Genomic DNA, 21,382 nt, shown 5'->3' with positions numbered 1-21,382 from the left:
ATCCACTCAAAGATGGCTGTATACATCATTCTGCTTATGTTTCATGTGCTTTAAATTCTAATCATAATATGCTGCAAGACAGAGGGGCAGTATATCACTGTGCACCCTGCTGTGTAGTTGTAGAACTCCGCTGCATGCCCTCCTATGGGTTGTTCTAGATCAGGAGTTCACAGCCCAGTCCATAAGACACACCTGACCAGTCAGGTTTTCAGGATACCCAAAATGAATATGTGTAGGAGTGAATTACATAGAATGGAGGTAGTGCATACAAATCTCCTCCCCCTGCCATGCACATGCCTTCACTCCCCCCCACCACCACCATACCTCTATCTCTTCACCAGCGCAAGCAGCAACTCCAACCTGCTGCTCGTGCCAGTGTTGGCTCTCCCTCTGATGTCACTTCCTGGTCCCACACCTAGGAAGTGACATCAGAGGGAGAGCTGATGTGGATGCTCGCATCGAGGAAGTTAAGAAGTATGGGGTAGGGAAGGGGTGCGTGTGCAACAGGGAGGGGTGGGGAAGGGGCACCCCCTCTCCAAGCACCTCTTATCCTCGCTATACCACTTGTTTCATGCATATTCATTGTGGGTATCCTGAAAACTTGACTAGCCAGGTCTGTCCTGTGGACTGGGTTGAGAACCCCTGCTGTAGATAAACCAATGTCTAAATACCGTGTTTCCCCGAAAATAAGACCTACCCCAAAAATAAGCCCTCCACCTTAAACTAAATTCAAAAATTGATTTTAACTTCCTATTACTATATGTCCCTCCACCAGTAGGGCAAAATAAAATAACGTTACTCCAGGATTTAATTTTTGATTTCTGTTCAACTTCATCCTTTCCTCTAATCTTAGGTGATTTCAATATTCATTTTGATAAGCCTTCTGATACTAACAATCAGGATTTACTAACCATTCTTCACCCTTTAAACCTGCATCCCATTATAGCTGGTCCGACACACGTGGCTAATCATACTCTAGACATGATATTCTCTCCCAAATCTCACTTTTTCAAATGTTCTGCTCCAATAGTCACGCCTGTTCCTTGGTCTGATCACTACTTTATATCAGTGATTTTCCAATTTTCCAATTCTATAATGAATAAAACTCAACCAAAATCCAAGTTTATTTCTTACCGTGAATTCTCCAACTTAGAATCCAACGATATTCTTCCCTTTTTTGATCTTCCCTCTATAAACGCTATATCTAACTCAATCAAGGACCAATTGCGCATGTGGAATTCTTCCCTTCAACTTCTTTTAGACCGTAAAGCTCCTTTAATTTCTAAATCCCTAGCCTTACGTAAAATCACCAATCAATGGTATACAGCGGAACTTCACCTCATTAAATCACAACTCCGCTCCCTGGAAAGAAAATGGCGACACACTAAATCTGCAATAAGCCTCCGGAATTTTAAAGAAAAGGCAGCTACCTATAAAACAAAAATTAACCAGGCAAAATCCCAATTTTACTCTGATAAAATTGATAAAGCAAAAAACCCCGCAACCTTGTACACCATTTTAAAATCCATCTCACCTCAGAATAAAACCAAAAATATGACAACTCCTCAAATAACTTCTCTGAATGCACAAGATATAGCCGATGCCCTCAATCTAAAAATCAATAACATCAGGAACACATTTCTCCTGAATACAACTAGTAGTGCCATCAGTTTACACCGCATTGAACTTGTTCCCACAGCTAAATGTTCAACCTTTAAAATCCCATCACTGAACAACATTGAAACACTTCTTTCTCAAACGAATATAAAAAGCTCTGGATCTGAAAATTTTCCTCCTTTTTACATAAAAAAATTCTTCAAACAGTTAGGGCCAATCATCCACTCAATCATTCTAAAGAGCTTGGCTACTTCTTCAGTCCCCTCATCGTGGAAAACTGCCATCATTACACCTCTTCTTAAAGATTATAAAATCAGCAATAATGACCCTACTAACTATCGACCAATTGCAAATATCCCTTTCTTAGCTAAACTGACAGAAAAAGTAATATTTACCCAAGTATCTGACTTCATTGAAACAACAAATGTTCTGCACCCTAACCAAACAGGCTTCCGTAAATATCATAATACTGAATATTCCATGATCGGTTTAACAAATAACATCCAATATTTTCTAGATCATCATAAGTCAATCGCTCTATTTTCATTGGATATATCTGCCGCATTTGATACAGTCGATCATGATCTTTTACTTAGTCGACTTGAATCAATAGGCATTTGCGATCAAGTCCTTGACTGGTTCACTTCATACCTTTCTAATCGAGTCTCTTCAGTTAAGTTTAACAATGAATATTCCAATCCTTACTCTATATCCTTCGGCATCCCTCAAGGATCTATTTTATCGCCACTTTTATTTAACATTTTTCTCTCTCCATTGTTGAGTCTTTGTCAATCAATTGGTTTTACCTCCTTTTCTTACGCTGATGATATCCAATTAATGTTCCCTTTTGATCCCGAAAACCAGGAAGACATATTGTCTATAAATAAAAAACTTGATCTAGTACATAATTGGCTAAACATGAATAAATTGGCGCTAAATATCAATAAAACAAAAATTATGATCTTTAATTGGAAAAATGACTTAACTCTCAAATCCCCATTTATTCTAAACAATAATCCCATAGAAATTGTTCACAATCTAAAAATTTTTGGAGTCATAATCAATGATAAACTGATTTTTCATGAACATATCAATAATATAGTTAAATCTTGTTTCTACAAACTGCGACTAATAAGATCTATCACTAAATTTTTGGAACCTAAATCTCGTAACATCCTTATCCATTCTTTAGTCATAACAAGGATCGATTACTGTAATTCTCTATTAATTAACATCACTCAAAAAGAAAAACGATGTCTTCAAATTATTCAAAATACCGCTATTAAATTGATTTACAATGCAAATAAATTTGATCACGTTACACCTCTATTGATCGACGCTCATTGGCTTCCTATAAGCCATTGTATTTTATACAAGGTATTGCTGCTTACATTTAAAACTTTAATTTACAATGAGCCTCAGTTTATATCAAGAATGTTAATTCCGTACAATCCCATTCGCTCTTTAAGATCATCCTCCCAAAATTTATTAGTCATACCCTCCTTGAAAACAATAGGAACAAGAAGAGCAGACATGTTCTCTGTCATGGGCCCACAATGGTGGAATTCTCTTCCACAATATATTACAATCGAAAGATATTTACATTCTTTTAAAAAATCTTTGAAAACACACCTTTTTAAAGACGCTTTTAATTCTTAATATTTTTAATTTTTTCTTAGCAGTTTAACTTTTACTCTAACCCTTTCCCTTATGTTTTTTTCCCTATTTGTTTTCCTAACTAAGACAGATGTTATCTTTTCCCTTCCTTTCCCTCCACCTCAAGTTTGTCCTGTCTTAAACTTATGTTATTGAGTTTTTAATTTTGTATCCCTATATTTTATGTTTTATTTTGTACATCGCTTTGTAAACAGATTTAGCGATAAATCAAATGTTAATAAACCTTGAACCTTGAACCTTGAAATTCTACCCCCGAAAATAAGCCCTAGTCACCAGCAGCAGCGCTTCCCCCGCCCCCCCTGTGCGCCCACCACTGACCCTTCCATCTCTCTCTCCCATCTGAACCCCGACCGTGAGACTGAAATACCTGGACACATGGCAGCATCGGCAGCACAGGCTGCATTGCAGCCTGGCCGTTCCATGCCACGTTGCTGATGACATCATCAGTGATGCGGCAGAGGAATGCCTGGACGTGAGAAGGCCACGATGCATCCTGTGCTGCCAACGCTGCTGTTTGTTTCCAGGTATTTCAGCTCATGGTCGAGGTTCAGATGGGAGGGAGAAATGAAAGGGTCAGCAGGCAGGGTGCGCAGCAGTGGAGGGGGGGGGGTGAGGGTGGATGGGAGGATAGAAAAATGCTGCACAGGGGGATGGGAGGAAGGGAGGGATAAAAGCTGCAAGGGTTCTGCTGCACAAGGGATGGGAGGGATTGAAGCTGCAAGGGTTCTGCTGCACAGGGGGATGGGAGGGAGGGATAGAAAGATACTGCACAAGGGGATGGGAGAGAGAAAGGAAATAGGAAGAATTGGGGTGGAGGAGGCGAAGGTAGAGATGATTATTGTACATGAAAAAAAATAATACCTACCCCGAAAATTAGACCTAGTGCCTTTTTTGGGCCCAAAATTAATACGACAGTGTCTTATTTTCAGGGAAACACAATAGTAGGGCTTCCTTTCATTTCTCATAGATTTTGCTAAATAATTTGTGAATCTAACTTGCTGTGAAGGATAGGTACTAGTGGACACCTGTTGAGAGCAGGCTCTGCATAACCCCTTTATGGAATGTCTCAACCACACTGTGTGTAGTGCTTTCTTCTGAGGACAAACATTGCCAGGATAGTAGGTGTCAGGGTTGTGGTCAGGGCAGAATTAACCAATAGGCCAAGTAGGCACGGGCCTAGGGCCCGAAATGGTCAGGGGGGCCCGATGAAGGAGGGCGTCAACATTGTTTTTTCCAAATGGTGGTGGGCCCCTCCAGCATCGATCGGCAATGCCGCCCCCCCCATCAGTAATGCGGGCCCCACCCCGATCGGCAACACGGCCCCCCCCCATCCACAGAAAGTAAGACAAGCAAGCAAGGCGGGTAAGAAAGGCAATGGTAACTGTAATTGCGCAAGCGGTGCTGCTTGCCCAAAGCTTCCCTCTGACGCAGCTTCCTGTTTCCACCTGGGCGCATGGTGGGGTGGGACGGGGCAGGGGGCCCAGTGTACTTGTGTGCCTAGGGGCCCTCGACAAATTAATCCTGCCCTGGTTGTGGTGCAGCCTTCACCAAAAAGAACAATGTTTTCTCTCTGACTTTAACGATGAGCCATCAAATTAAACCATGGCAATCTCTGGATAAAATGGCACCTAGGGGAGAAGTTATTTTGGTACCAACTGTCATTTCATAGATTACTTCAAAAGGACAATGTGGCAATCCCTTCACTACCAGCACCAAATTTATACATTAATTTGTATTCTGTATTGCCTGGTAGATCGGTATAGTTATTCTTTACAGATGGGTTTATTCCTCACTATGACCAGCAGGTGGAGACTGAGATAAAAACTTGTAGTATATCAGCTGAGGCTCCCTCTAGCAATTTAGCCTTTCTCAGTCTCCAGGTTGGTAGGAAAATCCTGGCTCCCTCTGTTAGGCTTGTTGGAATTTGTTTTAGGACGCCTGGTCCCCTTTTTAGTGCCAGATGGAGCTTGGATGGGTCCTGTTTGGGGATCCGTCCGACCTCAGGTGTGTCAAACCTGGTGGGTCTCGTGCTGGGTCCCTCTCCCCCTTCCTCCACCTCCCCAAATTTTTGTAGAGGGCCTAAGCTGGCAGCCTGGCCCCCTAGTTGGTCAGGTTTCCAGCTGTGAGAGCCGTGGAATCTGTTCTGGAGGAAAAAAATTCCTGAGACTGTGCCGGTCTAAAAGGCTCTTTCCCTTTAAAAGTACTGTATTTTATGGTTTGGTTTGTTTTTTTTCAGTTGACCGGCACTTTTATTCTAGCTAGGTCGCATCTGGAGCCATGAGCACCTTTGCAAGGCAGGACGCTGCGAAGGGAAATCCTTGGCATCGGGTGCTGGTGGCCAGGGATCCCCTTCACGAGTGCCGAGGCTTCCCCCGCCACCCAAAGTCAAGCAGAAAGGATTCCCTTTCCGCGAAGTGACTGAGGACTCTCTTTACAGCTGATGCTGGCTTGCCTGCTTTAGCGGCTGGGGCGGTTTAGGCCTTCTAGCCGCTGCAGGTCTATGGAGTTTATTTTTTTGGGTGGTTCAGCTCCATTTTTGGTGGGAAGCAACTCCATTTTTGTTTAGCCTCAGGTAACCTTCGCTTCTGTTTGGTGACACAGGTGGCAAGTTGTTTGCTGGGTCCCCTGCTGTGGCAAGTCAGTCAGGACTGAGCAGAGTCTCATCTTCAGGACATCTCGGCCTCCCACATTGCAGGCAAAGAGAATGTGCAGGTGGACTTCCTGTGTCGTCACATTCTAGATCCCGGAGAGTGGTGTCTAAGCCACGCAGCTTTTCAGCTCATAGTGCAGTCTTGGGGTCAGCCCCTCATGGACCTGATGGCCACACGTGTCAGTGCCAAAACACCCCGCTTCTTCAATCATTGCAGAGATAATAATTAATAATAATAATAATATTTTATTTTTTATATACCACTATACCAAAAGGTTTGAAGCGGTTTACAATAAGGAAAGGTAATACGTACATTATGAATAGAAATAACAAGTAAAATAAGCAAATAAAATTAGAATAGATCAGTTACAACATGAGATTTTTTGTAAAAACACAGAACGTATTAAGGTGTCAACCTATCAAACAGATGGGTCTTTTAACAGTTTTCTAAAATCAGAATAAGAGGTAGCCTCTAACAGTTTTTCCAAGCCCCGTATTCAATTTGGCGGACTGGAAAGCGAAATTTCTCTCAAGAAACTTCTTATAGTGACAAGATGTAATAGAGGGATAGTTAAACAGGTTAATCCTACATATACTCTTGTTTAGAGTGACTCAAGAGAAAATGAAGAGCAAGATAGTCTGGTAACATACTGAAAACTGCTTTATAACAGATACTAAAGAATTTAAACAGAACTCTGGACTCTAACAGTAACCAATGAAGTTTTTGATAAAAAGGAGTAATGTGCTCCCATTTTTTTAATCCAAAAATGAGGCCATGGCCAGCGGAGGGTCTGTTGGATGTATTCCCTCTGTGGCCATTAGTGGGCAGAGTTCTTCTCCATGTTGTTAGACTCCAGGCCTGTTTATTCTGGTGGTTCCGGATTGGCCCAAGCATCCGTGATACGCGGACCTGGTGAGGCATCTGGTGGCAGATCCTCTGCCTCTTTCGACTGACCTTCTGTCTCAGGGCCCCATTCCATTGTTCGATCCGGGTCCCTTTTGTCTTACGACTTGGCTCTTGAAAGGGACCACCTAGATAAGAAGGGGTATTCAGATAAAGTGATCTCAACCTTCTTGGGGTCTCGGAGACTTTCCAGTTCTCTGGCTTTTGTGCGCGTTTTGTCGTATATTTGAGGAGTGGTCTCTTTTGCCTTTCCTTGCCTAACATTTTAGAGTTCTTGCAGGATGACCTGGACAGGGGCCTGGCTTGGCCTTCTCTCTGGGTTCAGCTTGCGGCTTGTCGTTGAAAGGTCAGCGTTTGACTGCTATTCCTGATGTGATTCGCTTCTTGTGGGCAGCCAAATTACTCAAGCCTCCCGTGTGACCCTCTGTTCCATCTGGTCCTGTCTGTTCTGGTGCATCCACCCTTTGAACCTTTGGGTGACTGCTTTTTGAAGGACCTTACTCTTAAAGCGGTCTTCCTGGTGGCAATTACATCTGCTAGACGTGTTTCTGAGCTGCAGGCTTTCTCTTGTAGCTCTCCCTTCCTCAGGTTCTCTAGGGAGCGAGTTGTCTTGAGACCGTTTTTTTCTTTTCTGCCCATGGTAGTTTCTCCTTTTCATGTCATTCAGGCAGTGGTCCTCCCGGTGTTGGGTAGTCGGGAGGAATCTTCTGAGCAGAAACAGTTGTGCAAGTTGGATGTCAGTCGGGTCCTTCTCACTTATGTTTAATGGACCCAGGGGATCAGGAAGTCAGATCATCTCTTTGTCCTTCTGGCAGGTTCTCATCAGGGGGATGGTGCTTCCAAGGCTACCATTACGCGCTGGGTCAAGGAGGCTATTGCTTCTGCTTCTCTTCTTCAGAAAAAGCCTGTTCCTGAATTTCTCAAGGCTCATTCCATTCGTGGTAAAGCAGCTTCTTGAGCTGAGTCTTCTTTAGTACCTCCAGTGGATATTTGCAAGACTGCAGTTTGGTCTTCTCTGCATTCCTTTGTTCTACACACTACCGTGTGGATGTTTCAGAACGTCGGGACGCTGTGTTCAGTGAGCGTGTTCTGGTGTCGGCCCTTCAAGGGTCCCACCCTTGCTGGGTACTGCTTTGGTACGTCCCATCTGTAAAGAATAACTATACCGGTCTAGCAGAAGGAGGAATTAGGTTCTTACCTGCTCATTTTCTTTTGTTAGCCTAAAGACCGGTATAGTTCCCCACCCTTTTCTGTCTTTGTGCGGTGGTTGCAGGTTTTTGCTTGCGTGCAGATTTTGAATTTTTCTGCGGGTTCTAGTATTTTTCTAGGGCCAGGGAGATATAAGAACAGTGGCTGTGGCTCAGCTGGCTTTGCTGGTGAGCTGTGGGGACACTTTCACTGCAGGATTCCAGTTCTATACATGTTCCAACAGTTGTTACCATATGTTTGTTGTTTTTAACCTCCTGTTCGGAGTGTTTTTGCTGTTCAAGTTAGTATTTTCCTAGGTTCTGCTTGGCTATTTGGCAGACTGGATTGCTAGAGGGAGCCTCAGCTAATATATTATAAGTTTATGTCTGAGTCTCCACCTGCTGGTCATAGTGAGGAATAAACCCATCTGTAAAGAATAACTATACCGGTCTGCAGGCTAACAGAAAGAAAATTAGCAGGTAAGAACCTAATTTCTCCTTTTTGCTTTTTGATGACTATTGTTTCCCCAACTTGACACTTAGGGCAGTTGCCTAATAGTGGACCTAAATAAGATGTCTTTAAAATCCTGGAGAGCTCTACTCCATGCAGTAGGTCTTTGGAGGAGTTTCTGCTTCTTGCCTGCTCTATGCTCCATTTATTAGCACTTGCTGTACTTTGAGATGGAATATGTACATAGAAGCATATCAGATTCTGTGGAAGAGGTGTTGTTTAGAGAGGGTATTAGCCCACAATTAGCCATTCTGTATGTTATAGGTTTGAAACTATTGACAAATACTGTGTACAAGCTTTAGGGTGCTCTAAAGGCAAGCAGCACTCTGAATAAAATGGCTCTTATTTTGACCTTTTGCCTCTTCACAGGGAGACACTGGCAGGGGTGGAGTTCCTGGAGAGAAAGGACCCAATGGACTCCCTGTGAGTATTCAGATGTTTCTTATGTTGAGAGTGGCAGGATAATGCCTCAGCTTTTCTCACAATATGCTTCTTGCTACTCACTTCAACTCTAGTTAAGTTTGTATTTTGGAAGCCCCAGTGAAACTGTAGCAGTAAACCCCTTGCTCTGTGAAAGAATGGTCATTGCTGTTCTGAGTATACAAAAATTTGTAAAAGAAAACCAAGCTATGATGTCATCAACTTGCCACAGATTTTTCTATGAGATTCTACAAAAGCCAAAATGGTGAATTCTGGTACATTAGCAGACAAGCTCCTCACTGCTGGGCTTTGGAAGATTAGTAGAGCATACACAGTTCATAAGAACTGCCACACGGAAGCAGATCCATCAAGCCCAATATCCTGTCTCTGATATTAGCCCCAATTATTGGTGACATCTACACAATTGACTCAACTCTCACAGGTGCAGAGGACATTATTGAGTCTCTAGACAGGACTTCCAGTGGAGGTTTCCTGCAGTTCATAGTAGCTAATGTTTCAAAAATATTGGAGGTGTTAAACCCAGTGGAAACTACCTTTAGACACATTCAAGGAGTTTGTTCAGTATTGGAGGTGCTTGCCTTAAGCCTAGGTCAAATGTGATTGATGGTTAGTCAAACTAGTCACTAGTAACTTTGTTTATTTGATTACCCCTCAGTGCTATGCAATATAACTGATTCCTGTGACAGAGCTGCCCAGTGCTGGCATTGTGAGAGCCTTATGGGGTAGGATTGAGGTGCATGGGCAGAGATGTGTAAGGGAATGTTGTATAATACCCTTTTGTTATGTCCAACTTTGTGAAGTAGAAAGCAGAAAATTGGACATAGTTAAGTGCTTAAGTTTAGGATATGAGTTGTTTCTGTCTAATCAGATTTCTTTAGCTGATTTAAGCTAAACAGTTTTTGCCAGTAAGTATCACTGCACCCTGGGAATGTTGCTTGATCTGGTGAGCATAGGAGAAAGTTGAATCCCAAAGATAATCTAGAAAAATCTTTGTAAACATCAGCCCTTACATATGCAAAATATATCCGCAGTTTACAATCTGGTAATTACAGAAATGTTCACTGTTTGACACTGGAAAGAAAAATACTTTCACTAGAATTATTCCTTTATATTGTATGGGATCAATTTTCAAAGCCAGTAGTCAGTATGTGTGTGTTTTTCTTAAACATTCACTAAAGCATTTAATAAATATGTGAACATGGTGCCATTGTACAGATAGTACAGTACAGTACATTAACTCTGGGTCTATGTCTATGCTGCTGAGCACTTTACAGTAACTGTATTCGTCTACCATAAAGGTAATTGTGCATTTATGTTAAGTCTGCTATCCATAGAAAGGTTGAACATCGCTGCATCCTGACCCCTCACCAGCCCTGTACAGGAAGTGGCAGAGAGGTTAGACCAACATTCAGCACATTGCCATCCATACACAGACTTGACTATCTGTGGCTAATGGATTTCTATGGATACTGCCACTGGGATTGGCATCAAGCCTTTTGAAAATTGACCATGTGAATTCAATCACTTACTCTGCTGTGTTGTGTTGTCTGAAGTTCTGTATCGTGGGAATTTATTTTTAGGGACTATCTGGAAACGCAGGTGCCGTTGGTGAAAAAGGGCAGCCAGTAAGTGATGCCTTTTGTTTTAGCTATTACATGCATGACCGCATTTCTTGCATCACAGTCCTGTCACTTGCTTGGGATGCTCGTTCAAGTGGTGCACATGGTGCGAAGGGACCAATTCCTCTATCTATGTGCTGGCACTTTGGTGAATTTCCTATTTGTGTTTAGGGATATATCCTGAATTCTTGGGGGGGAGAGGTTACCGTAGTTGTTGTGATTAGGGAGTGGATTAAGTCTGTCTTAGTACGACTTGAAGATCTAACCACTCTTTCCTGCCTGCAGGGTAAAGCTGGAGAGTTGGGAGAAGCGGGTCCATCTGGAGAGCCAGGTATCCCTGTATGTATCTCACAGGCCTAGCACAGAATGACTTCTGAACACATTTAAAGCAATATGAGAAAATATTCTAGCACTTTGCAACAGCTCACATGTGGGACAAAATTCCTTGACCTAATGAGGCCAATATTCAGCAGGCTGAGATATAATTTGAAATTGTCTAATTTAAATGGTTTAATATTAAATAAATATATGTATATTTAGCAGCTCTATTCCCTTAGGCAGTGCCTGAGTTTCTGACCACATTTCAAAAGAACTATATATCAGAGTTTTAACTGTAATGTTGTCTGCATAAATAATTTGTAGTCCCCCATTTCCAAGTTTCTGACCAAGAGAATGTAGGTAAACATTAAACAATACAGGCAACGATTGTAAAAGACATCGGACTCGATCCAAGATGGCCGACGGTCCCGGACGCTGAACAGCACGCCGGAGGAGACTTTCTGAAAAAAAGTTTCTGCCGAATAGGTCTACCTACCTAGAATGCCGAAGAGGAGAGGTCGCAGCGCCGCTGGAGCCTCGCGGCGTTCGGCGGTCCCCTCGTTCGGCAACATAGAAGAACTCCTGCGTTGGATGCAGGATATCCCGGCAGCGTCGGCACCCCCGCTGGAGACGCCTCAGAGGGGCGGAAATGAGGTGATCTCCCTGAGGCTAGAGACAACGCTGAGCCCCGACGCTAGGGCACCTCCCCCACCTCCTCAGGTTACCAGCTCCCCACGAGTGGAGGAGCTGCCGGGAGAAGGCAGGCATCTACCCTCGGAGGCCAGGGAGAACAGAGAGGGGAGCGTGGAGATGGACTCCCTGAGTTTTCAGGTGAGTCCAAGAAACACCGAGGACTTTGAAACATCAGGGTCTACTTCAGGCCAGCAGAAGGATTGCCAGGAACAGCTGAAAACTGGTGAGACTATTCAAACTTTTAATCCTTCATATGTTATTGAAAAACCCAGAGAAGTAACACTGGATTCAATTTGGGATTTAGTGACTGACCTGGCCAAATCTGTCAAGCCCCAGCTTTTGCAGCTGGAAAATAAAATTACTCTTCAAGAAACTGAGATAAAAAACATAAAAGTTGAAATTGGTGAATCTAAGAATTCTATTGAGAATATACAACAGGAGTTAAAAGTATCAAAACAGCTTAATGAAGCAATAATAAAAGATAATACAAATATGCGTAGAAAACTGGAATCTTTGGAGAATTTTTCTCGTAATAATAATCTCCGACTGATTAACTTTCCTAGGATAGCCTCGGTGACACCTAGGGATATGTTGAAACGTTATATGTTGGAGATTTTGGGTATTCCAGAAGATACATTACCACCACTTACTCAAGTATATTACCTACCAATGAAAGCTATTAAATCACCATCTAAACAACAGGAGAATAATCAACCACTTAATGTTTCAGCAATCTTGGAACTTTCGGATAGAGAGCTTGTATCTCCGGCAACATTGCTTCTTACTGTGGCTCTTGCTCCAGATAAAAATTGGTTGCTTAGATTGTTCTTTAGAAATAAAATGAAATAATTTCTTGGACAAAAAATATTAATGTTTCCAGACTTGGCACGGGAAACCCAGAGGAGAAGGCGAGAGTTTTTTTTGATGAAGCCAGGTATTACATCTCTTGGTGGGACTTTTTTCCTTCGACACCCTTGTAAATGTGTAATACAATACCATATGAAAAAATATGTATTCTTTGAACCATTCCAGTTGACAGCCTTTTGGCAGGAACTCGGCTGGATGAAGGAAAATCAAAATCAAAGTGAAGTGCATTTGAATAATGATATTCTTTCTCAGACAAGGGATCTTGTTTTCCTAATAGTTGAATTGATAGTTGTTAGCAGTTGTTAGCATTTGTTAATATGTCCGCCTTATCCTTCTTGGATCTATTGTTGAGGACTTGAGCTGAATTTAAGCTAAACATTTATTTTATTTTATTTGATTATTATGTATTTTACCTTTGAGTATTATTTTCTTGCTTTTCTTCAACTTTCTGTACAAGTGGATACTTGATTTATAACATGTAAAAATTTGATAAATAAAAAAAAAAACCAATACAGGCAACAGCCTTGAGGCACTCTGCAAGAATGCTTCCAGCCATCAGAGAAAATACCATTAATTTTAACTCTCTATGTTCTATCAACCAAATTGGACACAATTTCACCAACTATTCAAAAAAAATACATGCACACATACTCTCCCATCGATGCCTGCCCCCCAGTACGAATGTCTAAGGCTTCATCCAAGTTTCTAGCTGATCTCTACACATGGCTAGTAGGCACGCTAAATAAAGGGGAGTTTCCCAAAGAAAGAGGCCATATCATCATCAGACCTATCCTGAAAGACATGAAGAAACCAACCGCTCAGATTGAGAACTACAGACCCACTGCCCTAACTCCCCTCTTCATAAAACTAATGGAAGGACTAGTTCAATCCCAACTAATGAACCACATAGAAAAGTTTTCCCTACTCCATGATTCCCAATCAGGCTTTAGACCATCATTCAGTACAGAAACTGTAATTGCCTCCTTCAGTAGTGCATTTGGCCTAGTGGACCATAACTTACTGCTGCTTTGCCTAGACTCCTTTGACTATCAGGAAATGTCCTCCAATGGTTCCAAGGCTTCTTAAAACGTCACAGCTACCAAGTGCAGTCTGGAGAGATCCTATCTGACAAATGGACCAGCAAATGTGGTGTTCCTTAAGGCACCCCTCTATCACCCCTTCTCTTCAATGTCTATCTATCTAGGGGACTTCATTATGCCTGATGCAGACTGGAACTCATTTTCAGCGACAACCAGCGGTAGCAGGAGGCTCTTAACCTCCATAAAGGGAGCACGTCTCAACAAATGATAACGGAGCCCACTAGGGCCCAGGCGATCCTCGACCTGGTACTCGCCAACGGGGAAAGCGTCTCAGAGGTCTCAGTAGGAGATACGCTAGCCTCCAGCGACCACAACATAGTATGGTTCAACCTTAGGAAAGGCTTCCCTAGATCAAACACGAAAACGAAGGTACTCAATTTCCGGGGCACAGACTTCGCACGCATGGGAGATTTCGTCCATCGGACGCTGCAGGACCAAGCGGAGACCGATGATGTAGAAGCTAAGTGGTTAACACTGAAATCAACCATACATGAAGCAACTAGCCGCTTCATAAAATCAGTAAATAAATGACAAAGAAACAATAAACCCCAATGATTCACCGCGGAGATCTCGCACCTCATTAAGGAGAAGAAAAAAGCGTTTCTCTCCTACAAGCGCACGGAGAAAAGAGAGGCAAAGGTAGAATATAGGACCAGGTCTACAGCGGTCAAAATGGCAGTTAGGGAGGCAAAACTTCGAGTGGAAGAAATTCTGACAAAAAACATTAAAAAGGGGGACAAATCCTTCTTCAGGTATATTAGTGACAGAAAAAGGAACACAGGCAGGATAGTACGCCTTAGAAGACCGGATGGAAGATACGTGGAAACAGATTCCGATAAAGCCGAACTACTGAATGAATACTTCTGCTCAGTCTTCACCTGTGAGGCACCGGGACACGGTCCGCAGTTGAAGGCAATACAAAGCACAGAAGACCCGTTTCAGAATTTTGAGTTCACACCAGGTGAAGTTTACAGTGAACTGGCAAGACTCAAGGTGAACAAAGCCATGGGACCAGATAATTTGCACCCAAGAATGCTCAGAGAATTGAGCGATGTCCTGGCGAAACCGTTGGCTGAGCTATTCAATCTCTCCCTAAGTAAGGGGAAAGTTCCCCTGGACTGGAAATTAGCTAATGTCGTTTCTCTGCATAAAAAGGGTTGCAGGGCAGAGGCTGCGAATTATAGACCGGTGAGTCTCACATCAATAGTGTGCAAACTCATGGGAACACTAATTAAAAGCAAATTGGACACGATCTTGAATGAAGGGAATCTTCGGGATCCCAGTCAGATGGATTCACCAAGGGTAGGTCCTGCCAATCCAATCTCATCAGCTTCTTTGACTGGGTAACAAGAAAGTTGGACTTGGGAGAGTCTTTGGACGTCGTGTACCTGGACTTCAGTAAAGCTTTTGACAGTGTCCCACACCGCAGGCTGCTAAGCAAGATGGAATCGATGGGGTTAGGAGAGACACTAACTGCATGGGTCAATGATTGGCTGAGTGGCAGACTTCAGAGGGTGGTGGTTAATGATACCCTCTCTAAAACATCGGAAGTGACCAGTGGAGTGCTGCAGGGCTCGGTCCTGGGTCCACTCCTTTTCAACATATTCATAGGGGATCTGACTCAAGGGCTTCAAGGTAAAATAACACTATTCGCCGATGACGCCAAACTATGTAATATAGTAAGTGAATGCAGTTTACAGAATTATATGGCGCAGGACCTGCTTACATTGGAAAGTTGGTCCTCAACCTGGCAGCTAGGCTTCAATGCTAAGAAATGTAAGGTCATGCACCTCGGAAGCGGAAATCCATGCAGGACGTACTTCTTGAACGGAGAAACTTTAACTAGGACTTCAGCAGAACGAGATTTAGGAGTAATCATCAGTGCAGACATGAAAACTGCCAATCAAATGGAGAAGGCTTCATCTAAGGCAAGGCAGATATTGGGTTGTATCAATAAAAGTTTCGTCAGCCGAAAGCCTGAAGTCATAATGCCGTTGTACAGGGCCATGGTGAGACCTCATCTGGAGTACTGTGTGCAATTCTGGAGGCCACATTACAGTAAAGATGTGCGCATTATTGAATCGGATCAGCGGACGGCCACCAGGATGATCTCGGGGCTCAAGGGTCTCTCGTACGAAGAGAGACTGAACAAATTGCAGCTCTACACTCTCAAGGAACGTAGGGAGAGGGGAGACATGATCGAAACATTTAAGTACCTCACGGGACGTGTCGAAGTGGAAGATGATATTTTATTTCTCAAGAGACCCTCGGCCACAAGAGGGCATCCGCTCAAACTCAGGGGCAGAAAATTTCATGGCGACACCAAAAAGTATTTCTTCACAGAGAGAGTGGTTGATCATTGGAACAAGCTTCCAGTGCAGGTGATCGAGGCAGACAGCGTGCCAGACTTTAAGAATAAATGGGATACCTATGTGGGATCCCTACGAGAGTCAAGATAAGGAAATTGGGTCATTAGGGCATAGACAGGGGGTGGGTAAGCAGAGTGGGCAGACTTGATGAGCTGTAGCCCTTTTCTGCCATCATCTTCTATGTTTCTATGTTTCTGTCCTCTCTGGGAGCTCATCTAAAAAGCTTAAATGTTACTACCCACTATAGTTACGCTGATGATATTACTGTTGTTCTTCCAGTCGCCTGCCTGCCTGCAGAGATTCAAAGAATAGACTCAGTCTTATCCACTATAGAAGGGTGGATGTCACACTTCAAGTTAAAACTAAACATTGAAAAAACTTAAGTTTTTTCTAGCCACCTCTACCAACTGCACCTTGGACACCTTAACTCTGAGAGGAAATACCTTTCCCATCACCCCTTCGATTAAAATCCTGGGAGTTCACCTTGATAGACATCTATCTATGACCACTCAGGTGAATCAAGTTGTATGCAAAGGCTTCATCATGCTTTGGAAACTAAGATCCATAAGAAAATTATTTGAACTTGCACCTTTCCGATTACTAGTCCAATCGCTAGTGTTAAGCCTCCTGGACTACTGCAACATTCATACCTAGCAGGATAATGCAAGCATTTCCAGAAACTGAGTATCATCTAAAACACGGCAGTGAGACTAATCTTTAACCTGAAAAAATTTGATCACCTAACTCCATTCTACCAAAAACTACACTGGCTTCTTGTCGAGGGAAGAGTTATCTTCAAATTTGGATGCCTTGTCTACAAAGCCCTATATGGCCTACTGCTTAACTACCTAACTAAGGGGTGGGCAACTCCGGTCCTCCATTCGGGTTTTCAGTATTTCCCCAATGAATATGCATGAGATCTATTTGCATGCACTGCTTTCAATGCATATTCATTGGGGAAATCCTGAAAACCCGACTGGATTCTGGACCTTGAGGACCGGAGTTGCCCACCCCTGACCTAACGGCTCTACATATTCCCAATCTTTTTTATTATTATTATTATTTATGTATCAATTTTCAAAATTTAGCAAGCATTTTGAACATCTTGTACAGAAAAGATTACATAAATAAAATAAACTTTCCAAAAGAAGTCAATTGTTGCATCTAACATAATAATCTCTAGTCCACATTCCATGATCCAAGATTTTCAATGAGTGGATAATACAATTTAATCAATGGGGGGGGGGGAATAGAAGTAAGGCTAGCTAATCATTATACAAGGAGTCAAATTAAATAATTGTTGTTCCCTCTTTCTCCAGATGCTTCAAGGTTAAGAATTTGATAAGGTGTGATGGATCAAAGAATATATACTTACTAGTGTTTTAGCCCGTTACATTAACGGGTGCTAGAGTACATGTCTGTCTGTCTGTTTTTTTTTTTTTTAATTTGTCTCTCTCTCCTTGGACGCTGTCATTCTTTCTGTCTGTGTCTTTCCCTGGCCCCCTCCTTCCAACGTCTGCTCCCCCTGTCCTCCACACTTCCATTCGGTGTGTCTCCCTCTCTCTACCCCTTCCATCTATTGTTCACCCTCTGTCTTGCCCCTCTCTTCTCTTTCCATCCAGTGTCCGCCCTCTCTCTCTCTCTGTTCCATATGGCCTCTCTCCATCTCCTCCTTCCTTTACCCTTGATCTGGCATACCTTCCTTCTTCCTTCCAAGCCATTCTCTTCCCCTCTGCTCCCTTTCCTCATTTAACTACCTCATTGGTCAGCAGCAGCATTCACAATTCATTGCTGTTGCTGGCTTCAGGTCTTTCTCTCTGGCCGGTCCTGTCTTCATGAAAACAGGAAGTAGGCAGGATCGGCCAGGGAGGAAGGCCTGAAGCCAGCAACAGCAGCGAATTGTAAACACTGCTGCTGCCTGAAGCACCCGAGGCAGACGCTTCTCTCCCCTCCCAGCCCAACCCCCGCTGACTCTGCGACCCTCCCAGCAAGATGACTTTAATATCAAACGTCCCTCCAGCGTTGGCAGCCGCAGCACGCTAAACAGGCTGCTTCGGGCTTTCTTCTGCCGTTGAGTCCCTCTGTCGCGTCATTGATGATGTCATCAGTGACGCGGCAGAGGGACTCAACTGCAGGAGAAAGCCTGAAGCAGCCTGTTTAGCGTGCTGCGGCTGCCAACGCTGGAGGGACGTTTGATATTAAAGTCATCTCGCTGGGAGAGAAGCGTCTGCCTCGGGTGCTTCAGGCAACAGCAGCGTTTACAATTCGCTGCTGTTGCTGGCTTCAGCCCTTCCTCTCTGGCGGGAGGTTTGTGCCGGTATGTCCCTCCCCCTCCAGTAGTGTGCAGCACTTTGCACGGTGCATCCTCTCACGATCCTGGGTCGGCCACACGCTTGTGCTGGGGACTCATACAGTCCAGTCCTTCCGGCGAGTGTAGGGAAGTGCTGGGGATTTGCGCATGCGCATTCATGCGGCCACGGAACTACTGATCATGGAAGCACACAAATAGGAGTGCGCATGCGCGAGTTAGCCTTTTATTATATAGGATTAGCTCCATACCTAATTCTACACTTACAAGGAAAACGAAGAAAGAAAATTCCCTCAATTTAAATTACAGCAGGTTTTAGCAATAGAAATTGGCGTCTTCGGGACTGGGTCTCTTTACACACATCTGGGAAAATCTGTATTTTTCTACCAAAGAACTCTTTATTCCAAATCTTAAAGAACAGTTTTAACAACCAATTTTTATCTAACTTAAGAGCTACCGTTACCAAGAGAGTTGTGGACTTAGCCTGTTATATTATTGAGGTCTCCAGCAATGCTGTAACATCTAATTGTTGAACCTGGTCAGCCTCTTGTTGCTCATTAATTTTACTAGGCAAATAATATACTTGAATAAATAGGGAATCGACTCCTCAGAGACCCCCAAAGTTTCAACTAAATATTTTTTCAACATTTCTCGTGGTGCCATGGAGAAAACTCGGGGAAAATTTAAAAAGCGCAAATTATTTGCACGAACATTATTTTCTAACATTTCTAATTTCCTCCTTAAATTAGTATGGTCTTTTATCAAGGTATCTTGTACTTGTTTTATGCCAATTACTTCCTTCTGTGTTTTATCAACGTCCACTTTGGCTGAATTCAAATCTTGTTTAAGGTCTTTATTTTCTTTGGTTTTGTTCACTTAATTTCTTTTCAACATTTTTTATCTGTGATGTTAGAGTTCCCCAGTTTGATAACCAGGTCCCAAAGACTATCCATAGTAACTTCGGGAGGTTTTACCACTGAAAAAGCACTTTCTTGATTTGTGTTGGAAAGCTCACCTCACAAACTCTCATCTTGCTGCCTTTGCTCCTCCTGACCCTGAGATATTCCGGCTGCAGGTATAGGATCCATCCTAGGACTTGATCAGTCCTCTGAAGAATCTTCTGCCAAGCTCCCAATAGTCTCGCGGTCTGGGAACAGTACCTCTTGGGACCCGCTCCCTTGCCACGGCGAGCTGGCTCTCTGCAGCTGCAGGGGAGTTTCTCTGACTTCAGGACTTAGAGCGACTTTCGTCCCAAAGATGTCTTTCGCAGCTCCACTCTGCATCTCTGCGACTGGTGGGCTATTACCCAAAGAAATCGGCTCCCATTGGAAGAGGCTGAGAAACCGCTCTATGGTCACAGAGGGGTAGTTTGCAGAGCACCACGAGGTTCCTGCGGTGCTTCTCCCCCTTCTCTTCGGCATCACCAAGGAAAAATTGGCGGTAAAACCGCCAAAATAGCAGCAATAATTCTTGCAGCAAGCTTCCCAGCGTATCCTTCTAATGATCAGCTAACTGCGGCCATCTTGGATCCGCCTCCCAATCATTTTTTACCTACCCTTCAGTCAAAGGTTGTATTCAGAAAAGATTCATTAACCGACTCTTATCATACCAAGCTGCTTCCAAGGATCCTCGAACTGGGCCAAATGGTTAGAATATCAACATCATATATGCATTTTAGAAAGCTATTAAAAATTCATCTGTTCTCAAAATTCTTGTAATCCCTTCAAAGCAGCATATTGATGTTAAACTATTGTTAACTCATTGATGCCAATATTCTATCTATTGTAGCTCACTGACCGAAAAGCTTGTGTGGTATATAAATAAAAATGTATGTTATGTTATCAGAAAGAAAACCACAGAGCCACTTAAGAACATGGCCTAAGATAATGTTCTAATACAGTGAAACCTTGGTTTACGAGCATAATTCATTCCAGAAGCATGCTCGTAAACCAATTTGCTCGTATATCAAAGCGAGTTTCCCCATAGAAAGTAAGGGAAACTCGCTTGATTCGTTCCACCTCCCATCCCTCCCCCCCCGGACATTGTTGCTACTCCACCCCACCCCACCACATCCCCAAAAGACCCCCTATCGCCGAGGCCACTGGTGCGCTTCCACATCTTCCCCCCCCCGTGAATCGGCATCGACCCCCCCCGCCCGTAAACGCTGCTTCCCCGTGAACCGACATTGCCCCCCCTCACAAACTGGCATCTCCCGTCTGCTTTGAAAGTTTACCCCCCAGTGTGGCACTGGCATGCAGCACCAACCCACAGGAGGTGCCGGTGCCCGAAGATCGTGCCTCTCCTCCGACTGGGCCTTGAGCATCTGCGCATGCACAAGGCCTTCTGGCTCCCGCCTCTCTTCAAGATTCTTGGAGAGAACAAGAGCCAGAAGGCCTTGAGCATGCACTGATGCTCAAGGCCCAGTCGGAGGAGAGGCACGATCTTCGGGCACCAGCACCTCCTGTGGATTGGTGCTGTGTGCTGGTGCCACACTGGGAGTAAGTTTTCAATTGGACGGGCGGGGGATGCCAGTTCGCATGGGGGGGTGGGCGTTCGTGAGGGGGGTGACGCCAGTTCGTGGGGGGGCACCGTTTGTTGGTGGGGGATGTCACAAACCCCCTTGCAGTCCAGGGCTGGCGTGTGACAAACACACAGATTCGGGCGCGTCCCCTTCAACTAGGGGTACCTTCAGGATTTTTAGGCGGCCCCAGACAACGGTCTAGGCCCCTCGAGATATAGGGTAAGTACAAGGTTTCACTATATCACCAAGCAAACGAGTTCTTTAGGAAAAACATAAATGGTTTATTCTGACCTCCAGGTCAAAAGATATGCAACAGCAAAACAATATCACTTTGCAGGTCATTGAACAAAAATAGTAAATTGGCAAAAATCAAACTTACAGTACATTTTCAAGCAGACCAGAACTCAGTAGGCAAAAATCGTCACAGCACACTCTGTTAGCAGTTCAGCTTTTCTCACAGCTCCTACGTGCAGGCACAAATCACACAGCTGAGACGGTTAATCTAATTAGCTCCCGGCAACGGGAGTCACAGCAACTTTCCTACAGTTCCAACTGCACTTTAAACAGTTCAGCCTGCATCTGGTTCACAAACTTGTCTTT

The 21,382-nt window shown here is 43.7% G+C and overlaps 1 protein-coding gene across 1 annotated transcript in view; it reads left to right on the top strand.

Moving 5' to 3' along the window:
* The window catches only part of COL9A3 (collagen type IX alpha 3 chain), a 248,740-nt gene that overhangs the window by 96,524 nt on the left and 130,834 nt on the right, over positions 1-21,382 (top strand). Inside the window, exons 19-21 of the mRNA XM_033962849.1 lie at positions 8,916-8,969; positions 10,568-10,612; positions 10,892-10,945. Coding sequence (XP_033818740.1) covers positions 8,916-8,969; positions 10,568-10,612; positions 10,892-10,945 — 153 coding nt within the window. The remainder of the gene's footprint in view (positions 1-8,915; positions 8,970-10,567; positions 10,613-10,891; positions 10,946-21,382) is intronic.

Source organism: Geotrypetes seraphini, chromosome 11, assembly GCF_902459505.1.
Source record: "Geotrypetes seraphini chromosome 11, aGeoSer1.1, whole genome shotgun sequence".
In the NCBI taxonomy this organism is placed as follows: domain Eukaryota; kingdom Metazoa; phylum Chordata; class Amphibia; order Gymnophiona; family Dermophiidae; genus Geotrypetes; species Geotrypetes seraphini.
Note: the sequence above shows the minus strand (reverse complement) of the source record. Positions and strands in the feature narration are given on the sequence as shown.